We start from the raw sequence: 23,592 nt of genomic DNA, 5'->3' as shown, positions 1-23,592 counted from the left end.
TTCTCCTTTCCCTTCAGAGTGTGTAGATGACACAATAAGGAATCAGAACATTTGTCTTCTCTTTGCCTCACTTACCCTTTCAGATTTCCTTTTGGTTCTCACAGGATATTCTTTCTTTCTGTCTGTAACAAAATACGCTCAAGTCTACTGTTCAATTCTCCCATGTTAAATGAATCCTGAATATCACATAAGCAAAACCGCCAAACCATGTTTCCTCTCTTTCAGAAAAACTATATTAGTCACACTGGAAGTGAACAATATGTAAGGTGTAGGAGTGGATCCAACATGAAGTGAAAAAACACAAGGCCTTTAGAGAAATTACTGATGATTGACAAGATATTATTGTTTAGTCGTTATTATAAAAGAACAAACAGTGATTTCCAGATTAACTTGCTGTTTTGTAGATTTTTTAGTCCTCATTTGTGATATTTGCTCCTTTTATATGATGATACATCACCGTAGAATCTTTCAACATTATAATTCAATTCAATTTGATTCAATTTTATTTGTAATTCATAACAGAAGTTATCTCAGGACACTTTTCAAATAGAGCAGGTCTAGTCCGAACTCCTTTTAACAATTACAGAGACCCAACAGTACCAGCATGAGCAAGCACTTGGCGACGGGGGCAAGGAAAAACTGCCTGTTTAAAAGGCAGAAACCTAGGACAGCCCTTCGGCTCTAGGGTGGGTGATCATCTGCCTTGATAGTGATGAATGGACTACAAGATCAAATTTAGACTAACTTGCAGGCCTAGCTGACACCGTATGCTGGAAGGGAATCACATATTGCCAGTAGAATTGAATACAGTACGCCAAAAATAGAAGTATAATAGCTATAAAAGTTTTACCATGTCTGTCTGTTTCTCACACAGACCTCAACCACTATCTATGTTCACATTGTGGATGAGAACGATAACGCCCCTGAGTTTCCTGAGGAGGAGTATGTCACAGTGTTGAGCGAGGGCCCAGACACAGTGGGTGCCACCATCGCCACGGTAACAGCCATCGACCCCGATGAGGGTCTGAACGGCACCTTGCGATATGCTATTGCTCGTGGCAACCTGATTCAGACCTTTAATATTAACAGCATCACGGTAAGACGTGTTAATTGTTGTTCTGTAGTGATACAAGCAACTGCAAAAAACTCCATACATTAACCTTCTGTGTGTGATGTGTATGTGTGTGTATTTAGGGGAGGATTACAGCTGTGAAGGAGCTGGACTTCGAGATCAGCAACGGACACTATGCACTGGTTGTTACAGCAACGGATCAGTGTCCAATACCTGCTCTCCGCTTGACATCCAGCACAACAGTAATTATGCAAATGAGACACACTCTATATACCTTATTATACCTTTTTTTATGTAAATAATATTTAAGATTTTAGAGCTGAAACGATTAGTCGATAAACTGAGTAGTAGATTAACTCAATCATTCAGGTAATTTAAGAAGCTAAACAGTTGCTGGTTCAAGCTCCTCCAATGTGAGGATTTGATGGTTTTTGACTTTTGCTGTTTTTAAACTAAGCAATTCTTTGAGTTACCAAAAAAATATTTTTTCATGAAAATGACAAATATCGTAATATTTAATTTTAAAAAAGAAATCCCTGAAATTTTGGGACTTGAGAAACAAAATAAGAAAAAATTGCACAATTGATGGATGGCCGTGATAGCTTTCTATTTTTAGAAAACAGTCAGCAAAATCCAGATTAAAATAATACCCAAAACACCCAAATCCATTCTTTATACATTCTTTTCATTGTTGTGAACTAGTTTTCAGTGTTCATCCTATTTCTGCCACACATACTGTACATGTCACAATCAGTCACTTCTCTCATCCCTCTCTCTCCTTCCTCAGGTGCTGGTAAATGTCCTAGATGTGAACGATGTGACGCCCAGTTTCCCCAGAGCCTATGAAGGACCCTTCGAGGTGACTGAGGGCCAGCCAGGACCTCGAGTCTGGACTCTAAAAGCCAACGATGAAGACTCTGGGCTTAACGGCAAAGTGGAGTACAGCATCACTGGAGGAGATCACCAAAGTTAGTACTGGATTGTTCTGTCGAGAGAGTGATATTTAATTCCTTGCTATGTGTCTATGAGCCTCTTTCTTCATCTCTGTCTCTCTCAGATGAGTTCATGGTTTCTCCAGTGGAGGGAGAGCTTCGGGTGAGGAAGGATGTTGAGCTGGACAGAGAGACAACAGCGTTCTATAACATCACTGTGACAGCACGAGACCTGGGAACCCCTTCTCGCAACAGCTCGGTGGGCCTTTATTACACAAACACACGCAAGTGGGAACACAGTCTTACCATATCCTCTTGAACAATCAGGATCACGCAAGTTTCACTTCTGTGCTTGCTCTGAACACTTTGAACACTAACATTTCCAACAAATGAATAGGTGGTTTGTGAGGTTTGTACATGACGTATATATACGTATATACTCACAAACTATACTACTCTACCAAATCCATCATCATGCCAGTTAAACATGCAATACATCTCAAAAAGTAGATTTGGCCAATAGATGATGTGGCAATTTTAAATTTAAAATAAAAAGAAAATTAGGACTGGTCATGATTTTATGGTTATGTTGTTAAAAACTTCCAACATGCTCTGACTGACAATTGTGATGTCTTTTTGACGTTAATGGTGGAAAGTTTTGCCTTTGTCTGGATGCCTTTTCTGCAGGTGGTGGTGGGGGTCCTCGTCAGAGACATCAATGACAACGACCCAGTCCTCCTGAACCTGCCTTACAACACCAGTGTGAGCGAAGGTGCCTCCATACACACCTCTGTGGCCAGAGTCCAAGCACAAGATGCAGACAGCGGACCCAACGCGCTCCTTACTTACAACATCACTGCTGGGAACCAGGATGGAGCCTTCTACATCAATGACACGGTGAGATAAAGGCATGGTGTGAAGTAACTTAACACTTTTCACCGCCTGCATGACACTGTGGGGTCCCTGTGCAGCTCCTACAGCAACAGACTGCTGCACCCTCAGTGCAAGAAGGAGTGCTAACGCAGGTCATTCATTCCATCATCTATCAGACTTTATAACTCAGCAACAATACCAGAGTCATTTTTTATACTATAGTCACTTTCTTTTGCTTGTACTACCTGGATAGTCCTCACATAGATATATATACATAAATGCACTTTAGTCTTAGACCTGTTCATATCCCTGTGAAATCATTTCTGTATAATATATTTTTTGTCCGGTTCCTTCAATATGCCACTACCTGCTTCTGTAACCTGTGCAATATTATAATTTAATTTTAAATCACATCTGTATAAACATACTGTATATACTTTTTTCTTGATATCTGGTATTTTTTCTATTTCATTTTGTTATTAAATGTGTATGTTCTTTTTTTCTATCTGCTGTGTTACACATCTGGAGCTGCTGTGACAAGTGAATTTCCCCAGTGTGGGATCAATAAAGTTATCTTATCTTATCTTATAATCTGCTGACCACTAGTGGTTTAACTTTTCATATTGACATACAGGTGTACTCCAAGACCTGCTGACATCACTGGTGGGTGTGGTTACAGGTTAAACTGAGCACCCTTCTGACCACACCCAACTACACCCATCACTGATGCTGGGTGTAGTGTAAAGTATAAAACACAGAAAAACCTGAATTACTGATGAGGTAAAGCTAGAGCAGGTGGTGAAAAAGGGGAAATATTGAAGTTATATGAAGTCTTGTGACTGGCAGCTTCCAGATATGATCACACATTAGGCTGTCAGTTTAACCTGAGTTAGGACAGGTGTTCCTGCTCCTTTTATCTACAGTCTTACCACCTGAACAGCCTTGCTACAGATATGTTAACAGATCAGCAGATGGTGGCAGCACACACATTTGTGAATTTAACGCAAAAATATATTACCATGTATACAAATTCTGCATGTCCTTTAGAGAAGGGAATGTGAAAACACTGAAGACAATACTCCAAGGTGTGCATGGGTAATGTGATAATCAGGAATGAATCTCTAAACACACACGGCTTCTCCTCTCTGTATTTGTCAGACAGGTGTGGTGCAGGTGAACAGACCACTGGACAGAGAGCGAGTGGCTGAGTATAGACTCACCATCACTGTCAAAGACAACCCTGAGAACCCGCGCATCGCTCGAAGGGTAACGTCACTCTCCTGTGCACATACGCTGCAAGCATACACGCTTTCTTCACATTCTCAGTTTCACAGAGAGACCACAGAAACAATCAAATCATTGCCACTGACATAAAACCTTGTATCTTTTCTAGTCAGCTTTTGAGTAATTCATGTTATCACACAATTTTTAGGTGCAATTACTAGTTTTGCACAATGAGCAGCCCTAATTGACAATAAAATGTGATGTTGCAGAATTCAAAGACCTTTTTACTATAACCTGAATGAGCTGCAAACTGCCAACCCAAAGTTACAGGACATCTTTCGTAAAGCAGGCCTTTTGTGATTGAGTCTGATAAGGCGTCCTGCATTTAAGTAATATTGCAGTTTTCAGCTCGGTTTATGGGCCTATGTGTTCTGTATCAATATTTCAGTAACGTTATTTTTCGAGATGTGAGGTGTGACCATTGTGATATATAACCAAGGTAAAGAAAGTATGATAATAAAAGTCTCATGCACACTATTTTTTTTCTGTAAAAACAGTACTGTGGCTTGCCTCTGTTTGAAGGGGTGAGAAACTTCGCAGAGCTGCGAAAATCAACCACCAGCACTATGAAACCAGCCTGTTGTGTGAACAGCACAGCAACTACAAAACATATCTGTTCCGGCTGCTCTGTAACAGCGGAGTGCTTTGTAGCAATTTGCCTCTTTGAGAACTGATTCACTTTTTTTTCTCTCCTCATTTTTATTCTCATCTTTACTCTATACCACGTAATCCTTTGCTCATATAATTGTGTCTTCGTCCCCCCTGTTCTGATCTTCACCACCAGGATTCAGACCTCTTGGTGATCACCATTCTGGATGAGAATGACAACAGGCCTATTTTCACCAGGACCAGCTACAGGGCTGAGATCACAGAGAACTCTGCAGCAGGTACCACCCATGCTGGTGTATCTATCTTTCTCTTTTCCCATGAGTAGGGGCAATAAGGCACAGAACATTGTGCCACAAAACTCTGTGTGACACCCACTTCCTGACTTTGTTTACATATTGCTGAAAGTTAAAGGTGAGATAAAAGGACTCACCCCTTTGCATCTTAAAATGGATTTGTTCACAATGTGTGACCAATGGCTCACAACAGCTGTCAGTTGGATTATTTGAATGCAGAATATGAGTCCTAGTTTATCACACTTATCAGAGTGGTGGCAATAACATTTTACCAATGTTTGCTGGACATTTTTGCAGTTAGAAAAGCCAAATCAGGCATTTGCCAAAACTACTTTCAAGTCAAACTTAGTGAATTTGTAGCAGCTACATTACCAGGGGGCTTGCTGGCTTAGTGTGAAACATTGTAACCTGACTGTGATCATTTTAATTCTCCACCTGTCCCTCTCTTTTTCTCTACCATCCTTCAGGCAACACTGTAACAGTATTAAATGGGCCAGTTCTGGCTGAGGACAAAGACATTGGACCCAATGCTGTAGTGAAGTACCGCCTTCTGGGAGCCAGGGTGGACCTCTTTACTGTGGATGCTGATACTGGTAACATTACAACTCTTTAGCAAGTAGACAGAGTATGAAAAACAAAATGCAATGCAGTTGTTAATATCTCTGTTTTTTTCTGCAGGTGTGATACATGTGCGTCAGGGGGCGAAGTTGGACCGTGAGGCGTTTCAGGAGCCTCGGGTGGAGCTGTTTCTGGTTGCTGAGGACATAGGAGGTTTAAACAGCAGCGTCCCTCTCACAGTTACCATCCTGGACCAGAATGACAACCCTCCTGTCTTCAGCCCATCCAGTTTCAGCGTTCGACTCCCAGAGAACAGCCCCACTGGTGTGTGGGTCGGCTTGTGCCTAATGACCTGTGTATATGCGTGGGCTGACAGGAATATGACTTTAAGTTTTCACTGACAGAAAAGTATATTGAATTAATAAGTTTAAGTTCCTTCCTGTGATTATCTACAGTTACAGTCCTTTTATTGCATTCCCCTGTGTGATGGTTAAGGGTTAGAAATGGCAATGACTGCTTCCAAGAATACAAATGTCCTCAAAGTTTGTATCCTTGTCTTTACTTTGTCTCTTCCAGGTGTGGTGGTGACCCAGCTGTCCGCCACCGACGCTGATTCAGGCTCTAATGGCTGGCTCATGTATCGCCTTGAAAGCGGGGCTCAGGACCGCTTTGTGGTCGACTCGCTCTCTGGCGCTGTCCTGGTGGGCAACACCACCCTCGATAGAGAAGAGCGTGCGTCCTACCGACTGGTCGTCATGGCAACTGACCGTGGCACGCCCCCCATGTCGGGCACGGCCACCCTGACGGTCATCCTGGACGACGTAAACGACTCTCGTCCCCGTTTTATAGAGCCTGTAACCGCGATAAACGTCAACGAGTCCACGCCGCCTGGTGTGGTGGTGGCCACGCTGACCGCTGAGGACCCCGATCTGCATCCCCGGCTGGAGTATTACATCATCTCAGTGGAGGCAATGGATGATGGGAACAACCCAGTGGGTGGCCTTCAGGAGTCCTTTGGCATTGATTTACACACTGGTGAGTCATGATCTTGAATTTTGATGGATTATGTTAGATGATAGATGATATTAGCCTATATTGTAAATAAATTGTGTCTATTTGGGAAAATAAAATAATTTGTTTTGTTTTGCTGAATTTTCAGGTGCAGTGTTTGTACGCAACCCGCTCAACAGAGAACTGGTAGCTACATTTGAGATCATTGTGTCTGTCCATGACAATGCTAGTGAGGTCATTGACAAGTCAGGAAGTGTTCCCAACGGTAAGTCCATTTTCTAACATGAAGCTTATCTTCAATTTCATCTTCATTCAGTTTTCTCTTCTAATTTTTACTCTGCATCCCTCTTCCTCTCCTCTATAGCGAGACTAACCATAAACGTGTTGGATGTAAATGACAATGCCCCTCGTTTCCGGCCCTTCGGAGTGTCCAACTTCACAGAGAAGATTTTAGAAGGAGCTCAGCCAGGCACAACACTGCTATCAGTAACAGCTGTAGACCCGGATAAAGGTCCCAACGGCCAGGTCACCTACGAGCTGCTCCACCTGCCCCGCGGAGGATACGTTAGACTGGAGGACCCTTCCACTGGTATGACCTGTTTCGTTTAAGACATTTTCAAAGTTTCATAAGAATTACTTAGAATGTTGTCCCTTGCTTGTTGTCATCTTAATTTAGAATAATAGTATCTGGCAAATGATTCCTAACTCTTTCTATCACCGTGTTAAAAATTTCGCAGGCAAGATTATAGCTAACCAGACGGTGGATTTCGAGCAAGTACAGTGGTTGAATTTTACTATTCGGGCACAGGACCATGGCACTCCTCCGAGGATCACTGAGCTGCCAGTTTATCTGCGCATAGTGGATGTGAATGACAACAACCCTGTCTTCCTGCAACCCTCATATCAGGTACTGAACAGAGCTATAACAAACAAATTGCCCCCACCAAAGCAAATGGCATATCCTTGTAGTGTCCCAGAGCCTAAGTGTGTCTTTATCTGTGTTTGTAGGAGCCTGTGTTTGAGAACGTGGACCTGGGCACCACCATAGTTCGTGTCAGCGCTAGAGATGCTGACTCTGGCCTCTTTGCTGTCATCGAGTACAGCCTTGTAGACGGGGAAGGCAAGTTTGGCATCAAACCACAAACTGTGAGTTAACCTATACACCAGCACATCAGCTCAATCAGCGATTACAACTACCCCTCTCAGAGCTGGGTGTCAACACTGAATGTCATCCTGCCTGGAAACTAAATTTAAACAAAACATTGGCGTGAACTAAAGACAATCTACATATTTGACCTCCATTCTCTATTTCTGTCACACAATCAAATAAAGGTCTTGTTGTCTTGATAAAAGCACCACTCCCTGCCAGTGTCTGTACTTCCTTCCTAATCATTCCCTCTCCTCTGCATCAGGGAGAGATCTACATCCTTTCTCCTCTGGACAGAGAAACAAAGGATCACTACACTCTAACCGCTGTTGCCCGTGACAACCCTGGTGGCAGCTCCAACAACAGACGAGAGAATTCTGTTCAGGTAGAGATCACTGGCTTTTAAACTGTTACGAAAAACATACATTATTAATTTTAATGTAACATATCAGATACAAGTATATTATGCATACAATACTCACAACTCAGAAGCTTATGGGAGTTCCCCTGGCTATGCCGATGTATTGGTCGAGCTCCACATGGCCTTTTCTAGATTATAACTTTGTGTTCGGAATATCCTGTGTCTGAACTCATCTTCATACTTCCTGTCGATTGGCGCATGTCAGGTCCTGGTGATAGTTCTAGATGTCAATGACTATCGGCCACGCTTTACTGAGCGAGTGTACAACAGAAGCGTGTTTGAGAATGAGCCCAGTGGAACATCTGTGATCACAGTGAGGGCTACTGACCTGGATGAAGGAGAAAATGGAGCGGTACTCTACAGCATGCTGGGAGCCCATTCCGGTATGAATATACTAATAAAAGCCTCAGTAGGGTTACTTAACTGAATATTCTGAAGCGGCCTTTGAAAGCACAATTATTCATTTTATTGCAATACAAATTTAAACATTTCTTAAAGATGTCTCTAAATATTCCCTTTGTAGTTCTTATTTATTACATATTTAGTTAGTGAAAAAGAATGTTGCTCAGACTTTGAAAAGACACATATGGGGCTACCCATGGTTCAGCATTCATATCTACATGCTAGTCCCTGATCTTTCTCTGTCTTTTTAGATGCGTTCTCCCTGGATCCAAACACTGGCATGGTGCGTTCTCGCCGTCTGCTTCAGTCTTCTGAACGTTTCAACCTGACCGTGGTGGCTACAGACCAGGGGCGTCCTCCCCTGTGGGGCACTGCAGACTTGATCATTACGGTCATAGACGTCAATGACAATAGACCAGTGTTTGTCAGGCCTGCCAACGGAACTATCATTCATATCTCAGAGGTATTTGCACTCATGTGTCCCTATGCATGTCATTGTCCCTTTTTCTTCTCTAAATGTTATTGATTATATAAGTTTTATATAAGCAGACAATTTACACAAAAATAGGATTGTTCTCTTCCAATACCCACACTGCATGTATCTACGAATACTGAGTCGAATGCTATTGACCTTTTACTCACAATCTGTGTAACATCCACTCACTATGTGGAACAAATGTGACACCAGTGAGTGCTGTACTGCTATATGAATATGAGCCAGTGGGCCACTGTGACTTGTTGAATGAAACAGTACATTTTATATGGACACTGATGATGAAATTGTTATTTAATGTTGATCACTCACATCTGGCCGATACTATGTCAGCTTCATAAGTCGAATAATATCGGGGGCGATACCAATGCTGCATATTAGCTTTAATAAAGGGGTATACCAATTAGTTGATATGGAATCAGAATGAGAATCAGAAATACTTTATAGATCCCAGGGCGGAAATTTGTTGGGGTTGTACTAATCATCACAAACCACAACAAAGAAACCCACAAAACCCTACAAAGGTCTGATGTTTGAGTTACACAGCTGTTTAGTTCAGTACCATGCTTTAGCGACTAGCTGGTGAACATACTGCAGCTTTTAGGTGCCAAAGACCCAAATATTTCCCTCAGGAGTTGGTGGAGAGCGTAGCAGACCTGAAAGGAGAGTAAATATTAGACCAGATGGACAGAAAACACAGCTACAATGGAATTATAATAGAGCTCCATGTTAATAATACATCAGTGTTTTTTGCCCTAGGGTGCCAATCTGTTATTGGAGATTTAATGTTATTAATTACACCTATCCTTTTCCTGATATGACATGTCAAAATGTTTACGAGGTAACAAGGTCCAGATTTTAAAGTTCTATAAACCGTCTGTAAATCTTAATACCTTACTTTTGCAGTTGACCTTCAAGTTACAATTTTAGAAGTTCACACGAGCACATACTGACCTTCTGTGCTCTCCATGTAGGAGCAGCCCCCAGGCCTGCCTGTGTATGAGGTGCATGCAACAGACTCTGACGAGGGGGTGAACGGAGAGGTCCGCTACGGCTTCCTGCAGACTGGAGCGGGTAACAGAGACTGGGAAAACTTCAACATCGATGCCATGTCCGGAGTCATCACAACTACTGTGAAACTGGACCGAGAAAAACAGGCCCTGTACAGCGTGAGTCAGCTGTGTGTGTGCAGTATGTCCAGTCAATGTATTGCATATATGTAAGTGCTTAGGTATGTGTGTCTCTAACTGAGTGTAAACGACTCTCTCAGCTTATCATTGTGGCCCGTGACATGGGCCAGCCAGTGCCTTACGAGACCACACAGCCTCTGCAGGTGGCTCTGTTAGACATTGACGACAATGAACCCGTCTTCCTCAAACCACCCGTGAGTATGAAGCTATCTAAGGACGTCCTAATGTGGTCATCTGTACATAAGAAATGCTATTAAACTGTGTGATGTTTTACTCTTGGTTCGTATGTGTTTGCATGTGTGTGTGTGCACCTCAGCGTGACAGCTTGCCTTACCAGACGCTCACAGTGCCTGAGCACTCCCCTCCGGGTACCGTGGTGGGGAACGTAACAAGAGCTGTGGATGCAGATGAAGGCTCCAATGCCGTTGTCTACTACTTCATTGCAGGTGATGTGGTGTCCTACAAACACAGCTACAAGATCCAGACTAGAGAATAAAGAGTTTCTCCTATTTAGATCCATGCAGTTTGTCTCTTGTAGCCATTGTGTGGTCAGATGAAAGTCCTCTTACTTCAAAAGCCTTTGAATAATGAGGACCTTTGTGTAGATCCATCTGTCTTTCTTTTCTATTTAAAGCTAATTCCTGTAGTGCTGTAGATGACACACATCCTTTCCATCTCTTCCTGCAGGGGGAAACAGTGATGGAAACTTTGGCCTGAGTCTAGATGGAGAGCTGAAGGTGCTCAAGGATCTGGACAGGGAGGAGATCCCGTTCTACACCATCATCATCAAGGCTTCCAGCAAAAGGAGCTGGACTCCTCCCACGGGTCAGAGAGCAGCACAGACCAGAGCCCTGGACCCTGCCCGTGACCCCAGCCTGCTGGAAGTTCGCATTGAACTGGAAGACATCAATGACCAGACACCACGCTTCACTAAGGCAGAGTACACTGCAGGTAATCTGCATTCTTGCATATATGTGTATGCTGGTCTATGTAAAACCACCATAACCTTTGCTCTTTGCTTCCTTGTTTTAGGAGTTGCAGCAAACGCCAAAGTGGGCTCAGAGTTGATCAAGGTGGTGGCTATAGATAATGACATTGGCAACAACAGTTTGGTCCAGTACCATATTGTTACAATCCGCTACTTCCAGTCACAGAGCAATGGCAGTGAGGATGTTGGCAGCATCTTCACCATCGGTGAGCTTTGGAATGTAATATTCAGGCTGTTTTTAAACATTTATACACAATTTAGAGACAACCCAATACCAACATTGACCAGAAATGTATATCACCGTATTTTTTGTTTTGTTTGTTTGTTTGTTTGTTTGTTGTTTGTAATATAGGAACATTTTAATGTCGTCATGTATATACTGCAGGCTATGATTACTAATTAAACTAAATTTTAAACAAAGCGTTGTTTAAACAAAATGATACAATATATGAAAGAATCAGAATGCATGAAACAGTTGCAGCATGTAAATTATTTTTATTGCGCAAACTGCAACATAGTAAAAACACAATTGTTAGAGTTAAAAATATGTGTCACAAATTTTTGTGTGCCATGGTATTTTTCCCTGTAAAGTCAGCTGTGGGTTATTGATTGTTGTGTTATAATCAGAAAATACACTTTTCTCGACCGTAGCGAAGAGTTACAACAGTTGATTCAGCTATGCACCTGCATGGCAAAAATTCACATTGTACAGGAAACTAAAACCAGTTCATCTGGTGTAACCCCAGCCCCAGCTGTGTGTGAGTAGTTTCTGACTTGCTTTTGGAAACAGTGGAGCTTTATGACACAGATATGTCAGGCTTTGTATACACAAGCAATACTTGTTACCAGGATACATTCATTGTTGGTCTTGTTTTTTTCTTTGGATTTGTTGACACTGTGATAAACACAGAATATCTCAAATTTATCATTTAAGTCCATGATCAGTCATATGAAATGTTTTTGAATCTGAATTGATAAAAAATGTAAAATTGAATTGAAATGGCTTCAACATGACTTGAGTCTCACTTCCTGAAGACCTTTTTTCATTGTCTTCTACGCACTGCTCCAGTTCTCACACACAAATGACAAAAACAGTATGACACATCACATAGCATGCAGTCCCACATTAACTTGTTTTGCCATTGAGTCAAATTAATTTGTCATTTAAAAACAATATTCTGATTTCCACAGGTTTGACAGATGGCATCATCCGAACATACGACCTCTTCACGGCCTACAAACCGGGTTACTTTCAGCTAGAGATCTTGGCCTGTGATTTCGCTGGACACAGTACAACCACCAACGTGAACATCTACATTCTTCGAGATGATCAGAGGGTCAAGATAGTCTTCAATGAGATCCCTGATTTGGTCCGCGAAAATCAGGAAGATTTCATCAACTTGCTGTCCAACATTACTGGAGCCATTGTCAACTTAGATGACATACAGGTTAGGCTTTTTATGGTAATGTGTTAATGTAATGTTTAAGGGTTTTTTTTGTCTGTATAAATATCTGACATCTTTGTCTCCTTTTCTCCAGTTTCATGTGGACAAGAAGGGCAGGGTGAATTATGCTCAAACAGACATGCTCATCCACGTTGTCAACAATCAGACCAACACCATCCTAGATGTTGAAAGGTATACCTTCCTTAATTAAATACATCTTGCTCCAAAGCTACATAGGAACACATTCACATAGTATTTATGTAGCAGGCTTATATCTGCTTTCACACTGGCTCACCTGTGTTCTGCTGTTTAATGTCTTGCAGAGTAATTCAGATGATCGACGAGAACAAAGAACAGCTGAGGAACTTGTTTAGGAAATACAACGTTGTGGATGTTCAGCCTGCTGTCAGTGACAAACTGCCTGACGACATCACCACACTACAGGTCTGTGAGGCTGGGACCTCTGGAAACCAACAGACTTGCAGATTTTTTGTGTTTTGGTGCTTTTAAACTTTATTTTTCTCTTTCACAGCTGGTCATCATTATCCTGGCTGTGCTGCTGTGCTTGGCAGGCATTTTGTTTGTCACAATGAACTGGCACTATCGCAGAGTGTAAGAATTCTTCAACATTCAATAAATATTGCATTGACATATATTTGTTTTGAATTTAGAGTGCTCTGAGTCATTTGAAATATGCTCAGTCATGGAGCATGTTTTTATGCTGTCAGTCTGAGCAGCGACATCAACATGTTTACCATCTTGTGACTTATGTCTTTTGATGTTGTTGCAGACACCAGAGGAAGCTGAAAGCCATCGTCGCTGGATCAACAGGTGAGAAGCAGCTTCGTTGAGGGGATGTCCCACCATGTTAACGTCAGGATGTGGTTTTACCATCTGTTAATGAACAGTACAACATGTCGGTTTACTGAAGCGAGGCTGTTTTTCTTTAAGTTATCTGTCCTCTGTCATCTAGGGAACCAGGGTCTGATGGATATCCTGGACATGCCTAACACTAACAAGTACTCATTTGAGGGGTGAGATAATAGCTTTGTTTTCTTTGTCAAACACTGCTTAAAGGGAATTTTATATTGCATCACCTCTTTTCTCCAAAAGATCCCTCATTATTTTTTGTTCAAAAGATTAGACAAGCTTTTCTTCAAGAAATCTACAAAATATAGCCTGCCCTAGCTTCATATTTAGCATGACATGAGCAATTCCTTTAAGTAACCTAACATCCAAAAATCCAGATAATACTGGTAATCTGTTTTAACTTTCGTTCCCATAACACTAATATCATAAAAGCAGGACAACGTCAAAATCCAATTTGAGTTATTTTTGTAGCTCATTATAGTTCCTTTGCATTTTGTCAATGATGTGTGTAATGCCGTTTGCAGGGCTAATCCAGTGTGGCTGGACCCCTTCTGTCGCAACCTGGAGCTGGCCACTCAGGCTGACCACGAGGACGACCTGCCTGAGAATCTGAGTGAGATAACTGACCTGTGGAACAGCCCTGCACGTACCCACGTCAGTACCAACATTCATCTGAGTTTGTTTAAATTTCCTAGATTGTATTTTGCACCATGCTTCAATGCTTAGAGGTAAAGTGCGAAGCAATCTTTCTCAGGGTTACACAAGTTTGTAACTTTTATCAAGGACTCTAAGTCAACCCCATTTCACAGCTGACTATTTTTAAATATGTGTGTGTGTATGTCATCCCCACAGGGCACATTTGGTCGAGAGCCTCAAGCGAAGCCTGAGGACGATCGTTACTTGAGAGCAGCCATTCAAGAGTACGACAACATTGCTAAACTGGGCCAGATCATGAGGGAGGGGCCTATCAAGGTAAGACAGCCATATGTTAGATTATCCAGAGGTAACGATTGCTGGTCATATACTCTCTCCTTCCATCATTCCCAAAACACATTGGGGGACAAGGTCAGAGGGCAGGACCTAAGACCTCCTCCAGTTTGTCCTGAGAAGAAAACAAAGAGGGAGGCCTCAAGGACAGGAAGATAGACTGTTGAGATCCAGCATTTTAGATAAGGGGCCAGACATTCCTCATTTATGATTACATGAGGAGGTGAAAGGTGGGTGTTGTTACAGACTTTGTTTGATCCTAACTGCTGTCCTGTCAGGGTTCTCTGCTCAAGGTGGTCCTGGATGACTACCTGAGGCTGAAAAAGCTCTTTGCAGCTCGACTCGTCACCGTATCCACCAGCCAGGGAGATCAGTCATCAATCACTGAGGTGGGCTCGGGAAAACCTGATGCTCTGTCTGCACCTGCTCCTGTGCTCTTCCTGTCTGACACCGCTGGAGAGTGATCTTGCATTCCTTTGATTTCCCATTCTGACGTGTTGTCTGCTGCTCTGACGTGGCACCTACTCACTACTTCTGCTATCTCTGCTACCTTGAACCATATTGGGAAATAGAGTTTGCACTCAGCTCAGGATGGAGTTTACCACACAGAAATTGCAAGAAAGTTTAGACAATCGCAGGAAATGGAGCGTTTAGTGCAATTTCTACACTTTCCTAGACTTCTGAATTGCTCTGATGTGAAGAACCCCCACCCATGCAGTCTTCCCAAACAGCTTAAAGTTACAATCCTTAAGATTTCCGTTGGTTGATTTGGCAACACCTGTGGTTACTGGTGGTAACAGCAAATGTGGCATAACACTACAGTTCTTACATATACTTTGTCAGAACTCCAATAAGAGCAACTGGTGTTTTAATAAAGAAGTCTTGTTTTGTGGATGCATGTTTGATGTACAATAGCAGACATAGTGCCAGTCTCACTGACAAACACAATGCATTTCCTGTGATTCACATTTTGCCAGTTAAATGCCTTTTTATGTGAAGCTGCAGCAGTAGGAAGTATTGGGTTTACAGCACTTTGAATTCCCCCCACACACACACAGTTTGTAATACAGCAAATATATAAATACTGCAATACTTTCATCAGTGGGCCATACACCCTTGTGTTACCTCATTCAACAATAGACATTCTTTTTAGTGAAAATCTCTGAGATTGTTACTTAAATGCCAAAATGTTCACAATTATTTAAACCAGGTCTGGTATCATTCTCTGCTGACTGTTGTCTCACACATTTCCAATTTGTGGTGTTTTACTGCACGTGATCTTCTCATTTCTCTCCTGAACCTTTTCCTTCCCCTGGTTTACCTCTTTCCAGCTCTTCCTCAAAGATATCTCTTATAAAGCTGCTATATTTGTGTCATTCTGATGTGTTGTATAAACATGTTATTAATATCTCATCTTGTCATTCTCTTCTCCCTCTCCTTTCCTGTCCTCCAACAGCTGATCCAGAGTGACCTGGATGATGATGAGGACGAGCGTCTGGGCATGGGCGGAGGTCGTGGCACTCTGCGCTTCAAGCACAAGCTCCCTATGGAGTTGAAGGGTCCTGAAGGTGTGCACGTGGTCCATGGCAGCACAGGCACCCTCCTGACCTCTGACCTCAACAGCCTGCCAGAGGACGACCAGCGGGCCCTGGCTCGTTCTCTGGAGGCACTAAATGCTGACGGGGGGCTTTATTCTGAGCGCAACGCCCGCACAGAGTCGGCCAAGTCCACCCCGATGCACCGTCACAAGGACGGGGACACCCTGTCGGAGAGTCCCCTGGAGATCTCAGAGTTATGACTAGCCGAGGCCTCGCTGGTCTGAGCGCAACCATGACTCGTGTGTGTCCTTGTGCCTCCACAATGCCACCCTGACAAGGTTGGGGAGGACTGGAGGAGGAGTGTGTGTAGTCTAGGGAACTCCATCTGCCGACCTCAGTGCATCAGTGAGACACCCTGCAAGAGGAGTTACCCACCATTGGGTTGGTTTGAGTGGACCTTATGTTGAAGGTCTCCAGTTAGGTACTTCAAGAGAAGGTTTATTCAAATAACCTTTAGGAAATGGAAATTCAAAAGGGGGCTCTTGTCTTCAGCAAGACGAAACCAACTGGTGTCACTGACTTCCAAAGAGCTGAGTGGAAAAGAGACTAAGCCTCCCTGTGGTAGAAGCTTGTTGAACCATGACCTTATAATCATCAAAAGGTGCCTCATTCTCGCTAATCCTTTTGAAGTCATACCTGGACTGCATACACTCACACAAACACAAATACACACACTCAAAAAAATGAAGCAACACACACTCAGACCAGCGGATGGCCATCAATGGGACATTGAGAAATTGACATAATTCCTTATGTTCTGATATTTTTCCTTTTTGCAAGACAATGCAATCAGTCTTGAAGGAGTAAGGATGGGACAGAAGTCTTTTCGCTTTCAGATTTTAGATTCATTTTGTTGTTGGGAAATTTTAGATAGGCTTTAATTCAGACAAGAGAACTTCAGATATTTCCCTGTGATGCTTATAGAGGGGAGTTTTCACTTGACACAAGAGCAAGAGGGACCCTGGCCCCTACGCATTTGTTTTGCTGTATTGTTTTGATGACAGAGCTTTTTTTGGATCAATGGCAAAAAGACAAAACAATCCCAGTCTGCAGGGCAACAGTGAACATTCACACCTTGGTCCAGCTCTTCTCTAAAACTTCTACTAATGAAGATAGAAGGACGAACTTCGTGTGAGAATAGAGCAACATGAAAAAAAAAACTTTGCATCTTTTATGAGAAGTTTTATATTAAAAGGCAGTAAAGAAAGCCTTTGTAAGGACATGTAGATAAAATTTACAAAAAAATGAATTATCCAGTTTTTATAGACGTTAAGATGGCATTGTGCCCACAGAGACTTTACACTGCCACCCGAGGGACTAAAAGAGTCATGCTCAAAATGAGCGATGTTTGCTTTATTTTTTTATTTTATAGAAAATGTGATGGAATTAAAAAGATATTTTTGAAGAAAAATGCTGGCTTACCAAAACAGGTAGGGAATACATAATTTTGGATGTTTGGAGTATGTGTATATTGTGCTATGGTGACATGTTGTTCTGTTTTCCTTCATATGACAACTGATGCTGTTTCTGACGAGTGGTGTGTTTTTAAGATTAATTTTTTATATTCCCATTTTGTATGTTTTTATTTCTTCGTCACTACTGTCACCAGTCCTGAGATCTGTGTTGGGAAATGTTGGATGATCTGTGATAATAAAAGAAATATGCAACAGCATTTGACCTGTCAGTGGGATGATGATTGGAGAGCAGCCAAGAACAACATGACAACCAATGCAGCAGAATGAGCTCAAGCCGGATATTAAATGAGCCGGGCAGACAGGAAGAAGACGACTCTGGGAATCTGAGAAACCGTAAAAATTCATGACACTAAATATTTGTCCTCCAGTGACGACTTTTATTGTACTCATGCGTACAACTTGACCAGACTATGACTGTTTGTGTCATTTCCCTTTTCTATATACGTAATGAAGTTTTTCACAACTCAGCACCTGAGGCAATGTGACAGCTTGATGAATACTGCCACCTAGTGGTTGTTAAAGTGTAACCACTTGATAAGGAATAAAAGACATCCAAGAGTTGTAGCACACCACTCCATCCGTTTATTATTACCAGGTTACATAGAAAAGCTTTCCTCAATAATAGCTGTCAAAAAACTTGAATGTGACTGTGGGGGCAGAGGACTCAGACTGCCCGACTTGCGGTGGTCGCGGCTGCTGCAGTGGTACCGGAGGCTGGCATCTTCTTCAGTGTCCTATTCAACTGTAGGGAGACAGGCAATTGTTTTTCAGTCTCTAAAACACAAGCTACAACTGGAAGGCCTGTGTTTAATATAATTCTGTTCTAGCAATGGAACGAGTGCCTGAAGAGCCAAGTATGTTAGGGAGATTTGTTTTTATATAAATTCCATATATATATATATGCCAAAGTGGGTCAAAAATTAAATATTAAATAAAGCATCTTCAAAATACTGCACTTTCCTTGCGAGAGGCATAATGAATCACTACTCACCTCCTCAAACTTGTGGATCTGTCTGATGAAAAAGTCTCCGTAACGACGAGCGACTTTGGTGTCGGCAATGTGAATCATGTCCTGTGGGAGAGTAACAGAGAAAAAGCACATCAGACATACAGAGCTACTTAAAACAGTCTGCAACAATGAGCCATATCACCTCCTAACATCTCAACTGTTATATATACACAGCATGTGCACATGCTGTGAAAAATAACAGGTTCCTTCTGAATCTGCTGTCCTTTTAACCAACATTGCTTTTGGCAGATGATGTTTCCCTGTCAACCATCTGCCCCTGTGACATACGTCACTTTCATTTACCAGACTTTAACACACCTTGTCAATATAAAAGTCGACCTCAGAAGCAGACTGGAACTCTCCGTCCAGAGCTGAGATGCCGCTGGTCCACACCAGGTTCTTCATCTTGTGTTTGAAGACGAGCAGCTGAATACGGAACTCCTGCTCCGTCATGTCCAGGAATCCTGCCAGCTTGGCTACTGGCATGGTGGTGTACAGCTTCAGGAAGCTGCAAGGACAGATGGTGATTTAGATGATATGTACAGACACATCTGAGTCAACAAGTCTCTAGAAATCAGTTTTCTGAAGGGCCATATGGTTGAATAAAAAAACTAAATTATTACATTAAAGGTTCAATGTTGAGTTTTAGATTCTGGTATCCCCCGCCCCCGTTTTTGGATAAGTCTGTCCCTGTTTTGTTTATCTCAGTCCGACCCATAGTGTCACAGTATTCTTCTGGTCAACAGAGGGTAATACGCCAAGATATGCTGTAATGTGTTAGACCTCACACAGTGTATTTTGGTGGGCAACACTGAATGCAAACAACTTCTGTTTATTTACCAGAAAACTCCAAAGGGGCCCTTTAACTATGCCACACACACAGGTTGATATACTCTACCTGCGAATGGTGGAGAGCTGGGCCTGCTGCTGAACCTCCTCAGCAAAGACCTTGAGCTGCTGCTGGAAAGGCTCTTTGTGGTAGTTGGGGTGGACGTTGTCGTAGTTTGGCACCACAGGTGACAGGAACTTGGGACAGGCGAAGCTGAACTGCTCTTCAAACACCTGCAGGTCTCTGAGATGGAGAGGGGAACATTTGTGTGATTTATTACATTAATGCTGCTACAGATATATCCTGATAAAATGCAGTATGGGCATAAATACCAGTGCTACAGAATAAAAAAACTTAATGGAGCTATAGCTGGCCCAGTGCTAAGACCCACAAGGAAAAAGATGCTTGTTTCAGTTTACGTTACAGTATTAGAACAGAACAGTAAAGAATCAAAAGAGGACTGTCTAGCTAATATAAAAAAAGGCTATTTTAAGTGGTAGTAAAATAAAGGCAATAAGAAATGACAACACATTGAGACAAACATTGAACTTCACATCCAGATGTTCAAACGCCATCTGATGAGTGTCTTTCTTACCCTTTCTGCATTCGCAGCATCTTGTCTCCATACTTCTCCCTCAGCTGGGTGTGGATGCTCTCATCAATACGCATCGGGTACATGGTGAGAGCGATGGCGAGCAGGCCGTGCATCTGCTCATTTTGTTTGTTAATCTAAAAAACAGATTTTCCAAGTATAATGACATGTGTTTCAACTTTAATACAGTTTGATCGTTTCAAATGTCTCAATGAGTCAGATTAAAATAAACTTTTCTGTACATTCTATATGGGGAATAAGTGGGAGAATCCATAGCTAAAGCTTTAAAAAATGTTGTCTAAGAAGTGCAGCTCTGACTGACCATCTCATATTTATACGTTGACCTCTGGAACATGTTTCTCGTCCTCTGGATGTAGAGCAGGATGTTGGCAAAGACTCGAATCGCATCCTGGTAGCGCCTCATCATCAGGTAGGCAAAACCTACATAGTAATAAGTGGTGATCTGGCACTCCGGCACACGGGAGTACATACTCTGGAAGACAGGAAATAACAGATGCAGGGGTGTGGACTACACAGAAGCAAAGGCAAAAAGATGCAGCCTAAAATCTAAAAATAAATACAGAGCTTGGCATACTCAGTAGCATCATCATTAGCAGCAAGTGTGTCACTCTCCACATTGGGTGCTCTAAATAAAGCCTTACCTTCTTGTTGAGCTCAATGTTCTCTAGGACTTTGATGGCCTGATAATAATCACCAAGCAGAGAGTGAAGCCTCAGGAGCCCCACCAAGCTGAAGTAACCCAACATCTTGTACAGGGAGTGGCGCCCATATTCTCCCGCCACACTCTCTGGGTCTCCTGCAACACGCCAACAAATAACACGTTAGCTGCCTCGTATAACTCCTCAACTGAGTGCACTGAAGTCTATATGCTGAGGTTGCTTTCAACAAACTACTAAAACTACATTTTTACAGGACTATAACTCTACAGAGAAGCTAAACTGTGCTGTGTTTTGGTAACTTTAACAAGGTCCAATGGGTTTAATTTAAATAATTAATAACAATAAAGGTTTTAAAAACACATGTTTCTCTTTATTTTTAATCCCCAACAACAAATATCTCCAAAACATTCTTCCGTACCTCCGCTGGTGTAGACCTCAAGCTGACGATTAATGTTGCTCTTATCCACCAGGGAGTGGAGAACGTTTAGGACACTGTGGACGTTCCAGATTTTCGGGTTGTTCCTCAGGAACTCGATCTCCTCCTCGGACTTTTTGGCCGTCTTACAGCGGTACTGACTGAAGGACTGGAACTGGAGAGGAAAAAGTGTCATTCCCATATCTGTGTAAACAGCTCCTTTCATTGGCTTATGCTTTACTCTTGGGTCCCCACTTGTTGACACTACTATTACAGCTACTTTTCCTGGGGTCCACACACACAACAAGACATATAACATGTGTCAAAGGTCTCTATGAGTCCATATACAAAGTAAAAGATAGGAGTAGGATAGGATAGCGGTGGTTATCCACATGGGCCATATTAATACACACTTAAATAACCTTTTCTGGCAGCTACTATTTGACCTGGCTCTATTTCAGCACTGATTCTTACTCGTGTTTGTCTCTGAGGATACATTTAGTAAAGAATATAATGCAGTGTACCTGGTAGATGAACTCATCAATGATGTCCCAGAGCCACTGGTTAGGCAGCTCCAAGGGTGCAGGGCCATCAGCATCTGTTCACAATCACAAACATTCTCACACGACTCGTCTATCGTTACATGTAATTTTAAAATGTAAAGAACATCCTGGTAACTTACTGAGAATGTAGTTGAAGAGGTTGCAGTAATTGTAGTAAGACTCAAACCTCTGGTCCAAAGTTGGTCCACCCTGATCATCAAGAAAACAACGTTCACAACAAAATACCGGGAAGGTTTGCACACATTTTGTAAGTTCCTCAGTAATCTGGATGGAGACTGATGAGTGTTTACACTGAGCATTTACTCACGCTGACTTTAGCGTAGATGTGTCTGTAGTACAGTTCCTTATAGAGGATAAGGAACACAGCATCTGTCGGGGATAACAGGGAAACAATGAAATGAAACTGAAAATTCCCGCTGATGAACTACACTTGTTTATTAGTAGATTATAAAACCAGTTTACACAGAGGAGTGTCAATGAATACAACTGCAAACAACATAAACAAAACAACTAAATTAATACCAATTATCTTGCCTTTTGAGTTGCTTGTACAGTGATTAACTAAATATCAGTGGAAAACTAGTGAGAAAATGTGCATTTCATTTATCGCACTCTAAAAACAGATGATACACTCACCGTTGCCAACAAGTGATGCGATGGCCTCAGCCTCTGGCCACGGAGAGTTCTTGAAGAAACGGTCAGTCAACTTATTCCAGCTGAACAGGAATAAAACAGCAAAAGTAAGACACTCGTCACAAACACAAACACACAGAGTTGTAATTTCTCTGTTAAAAGGAGGCAACACCATTGGGAGACGTCTGCGCACACAGAACGGACTCTACCTGTTCTCGTAGACATCCTGGATCTCGTAGATCTTCTGCTCGATGCTCTCGCTCGACACACGGTTGGACTGCAGCTCATAAACCTTCTGGTCGATCAGGTCAGAGATGGTTTTGTGGAAATACTGCAGGAAGTTCTTGATCACCTCTGGGATGACGTGGTAGGTCTGCTGCTCATACTGCCTCTCGTAGGCCAGGTCAGCTTTGGGGTCACCTGCCAGGGGGAGAAAGGGACAGTGAGGAGGAGACAGTCTGTGCAGATATAAGCGTCTGTGCTGACTGCATGCACAAGGAGAGGTGATCTCATACGTTTGGGTAAATGGAGATAAACAGATATAAGAGTACAAACCGGTGTGCAGGTCGTAGTCGTTTGGATAGGTGTAAGGATCGTACTGGAAGGAAACAGAGCAGACATTCATCACCAATGCAAAGCTGACATCTGTCCACCAGTCATCATTCGTCTTTATCTACACCTCAACAAACTACACACTGTCACAGAGGTGTTACACAGACTGTCACAGAGGTGTTACACAGACTGTGGTGTTCTGGTTGTACTCTCTACACAAACAAAAGCTACAGTAATCATTAATGTCCTGCTAGCTCATCGTTAGCTCCTGTTACGCCGGTGGCTAAAGCTAGCCACCACGCGTATCGTTGTTATTATCATTAATCTTTGGAATGACTGGAAGAAACTGGGTGTGTACCGCCGCCGGAGTTTCTTCCTCTTCGTGGTACGACATGATGCCAGTTATTAGTCCGAGCTCGTCAGATGTCGGAGTGAAAAAGGGAGAATGTGTGCTCGGTAGCTAACGCCGCTAAACCACGCAGCTGGCGCTGGAGAGACGACCGGAAGCGGAAGGAAGGAGCTGTGACGTCGGAGTGCAACACGGTAGCACTGAAGCATTGTGGGAAATGGAGTTTCTGAGACGTGTGTAGTCAATTACCCTTGTTGTCATAGATGCTTGTAGAAGAGAGTTAGGTTCCCAAACGGTTTTACAGCCGAGTGTTTGTTTGTTT

General features: G+C 42.5%; 2 protein-coding genes across 3 annotated transcripts in view; one reads left to right on the top strand and one right to left on the bottom strand.

Moving 5' to 3' along the window:
* cdh23 (cadherin-related 23) overlaps positions 1–17,828 on the top strand; it is a 160,986-nt gene extending 143,158 nt beyond the window's left edge. The window contains exons 38-69 of one of the 2 annotated variants that reach the window (XM_035663405.1): positions 875–1,096; positions 1,195–1,314; positions 1,860–2,040; positions 2,130–2,263; positions 2,692–2,901; positions 4,036–4,143; positions 4,946–5,048; positions 5,531–5,656; positions 5,742–5,945; positions 6,198–6,656; positions 6,781–6,897; positions 6,997–7,221; positions 7,370–7,539; positions 7,641–7,778; positions 8,045–8,177; positions 8,419–8,583; positions 8,854–9,065; positions 10,070–10,264; positions 10,366–10,479; positions 10,602–10,731; positions 10,973–11,236; positions 11,318–11,479; positions 12,465–12,721; positions 12,813–12,910; positions 13,042–13,162; positions 13,251–13,330; positions 13,509–13,549; positions 13,692–13,752; positions 14,113–14,242; positions 14,441–14,560; positions 14,854–14,964; positions 16,032–17,828. In XM_035663405.1, coding sequence (XP_035519298.1) covers positions 875–1,096; positions 1,195–1,314; positions 1,860–2,040; positions 2,130–2,263; positions 2,692–2,901; positions 4,036–4,143; positions 4,946–5,048; positions 5,531–5,656; positions 5,742–5,945; positions 6,198–6,656; positions 6,781–6,897; positions 6,997–7,221; positions 7,370–7,539; positions 7,641–7,778; positions 8,045–8,177; positions 8,419–8,583; positions 8,854–9,065; positions 10,070–10,264; positions 10,366–10,479; positions 10,602–10,731; positions 10,973–11,236; positions 11,318–11,479; positions 12,465–12,721; positions 12,813–12,910; positions 13,042–13,162; positions 13,251–13,330; positions 13,509–13,549; positions 13,692–13,752; positions 14,113–14,242; positions 14,441–14,560; positions 14,854–14,964; positions 16,032–16,373 — 5,253 coding nt within the window. In that variant the 3' untranslated portion in view covers positions 16,374–17,828. Of the gene's footprint in view, positions 1–874; positions 1,097–1,194; positions 1,315–1,859; positions 2,041–2,129; positions 2,264–2,691; positions 2,902–4,035; positions 4,144–4,945; positions 5,064–5,530; positions 5,657–5,741; positions 5,946–6,197; positions 6,657–6,780; positions 6,898–6,996; positions 7,222–7,369; positions 7,540–7,640; positions 7,779–8,044; positions 8,178–8,405; positions 8,584–8,853; positions 9,066–10,069; positions 10,265–10,365; positions 10,480–10,601; positions 10,732–10,972; positions 11,237–11,317; positions 11,480–12,464; positions 12,722–12,812; positions 12,911–13,041; positions 13,163–13,250; positions 13,331–13,508; positions 13,550–13,691; positions 13,753–14,112; positions 14,243–14,440; positions 14,561–14,853; positions 14,965–16,031 lie in introns of both variants that reach the window. The other variant, XM_035663404.1, reaches the window with a different exon arrangement.
* A 379-nt stretch (positions 17,829–18,207) lies between these two features.
* On the bottom strand, positions 18,208–23,446 carry eif3s6ip (eukaryotic translation initiation factor 3, subunit 6 interacting protein). Its single transcript, XM_035663944.1, has 15 exons — positions 23,280–23,446; positions 22,925–22,967; positions 22,579–22,789; positions 22,373–22,452; positions 22,044–22,105; positions 21,856–21,925; positions 21,698–21,771; positions 21,177–21,348; positions 20,741–20,895; positions 20,401–20,571; positions 20,082–20,215; positions 19,556–19,729; positions 18,976–19,165; positions 18,640–18,720; positions 18,208–18,390 (listed from the first exon to the last, which is right to left on the bottom strand). Exons 1-15 carry the CDS (start codon positions 23,313–23,315, stop codon positions 18,313–18,315), a joined length of 1,731 nt encoding a protein of 576 aa, XP_035519837.1. The 5' UTR covers positions 23,316–23,446; the 3' UTR covers positions 18,208–18,312.
* Positions 23,447–23,592: the final 146 nt, after the last annotated feature.

This window comes from Morone saxatilis, unplaced genomic scaffold, assembly GCF_004916995.1.
Source record: "Morone saxatilis isolate NCDOM2014 unplaced genomic scaffold, NCSU_SB_2.0 Contig19, whole genome shotgun sequence".
Classification (NCBI taxonomy): domain Eukaryota; kingdom Metazoa; phylum Chordata; class Actinopteri; family Moronidae; genus Morone; species Morone saxatilis.
The sequence above is the reverse complement of the archived record's forward strand: the minus strand, read 5'-3'. Positions and strand labels throughout refer to the sequence as shown.

What these genes read in the sequence shown, in the direction of transcription:
- eif3s6ip (XM_035663944.1), bottom strand. Translation starts at nt 23,315, where the DNA reads ATGTCGTACCACGAAGAGGAAGAAACTCCGGCGGCG. An exon ending in CGCATCACTTGTTGGCAACG is followed by an intron (nt 22,106 to 22,372) that starts GTGAGTGTATCA and finishes TATCCCCGACAG; the next exon opens with ATGCTGTGTTCCTTATCCTC. An exon ending in CAACGTATAAATATGAGATG is followed by an intron (nt 20,216 to 20,400) that starts GTCAGTCAGAGC and finishes TCTGTTTTTTAG; the next exon opens with ATTAACAAACAAAATGAGCA.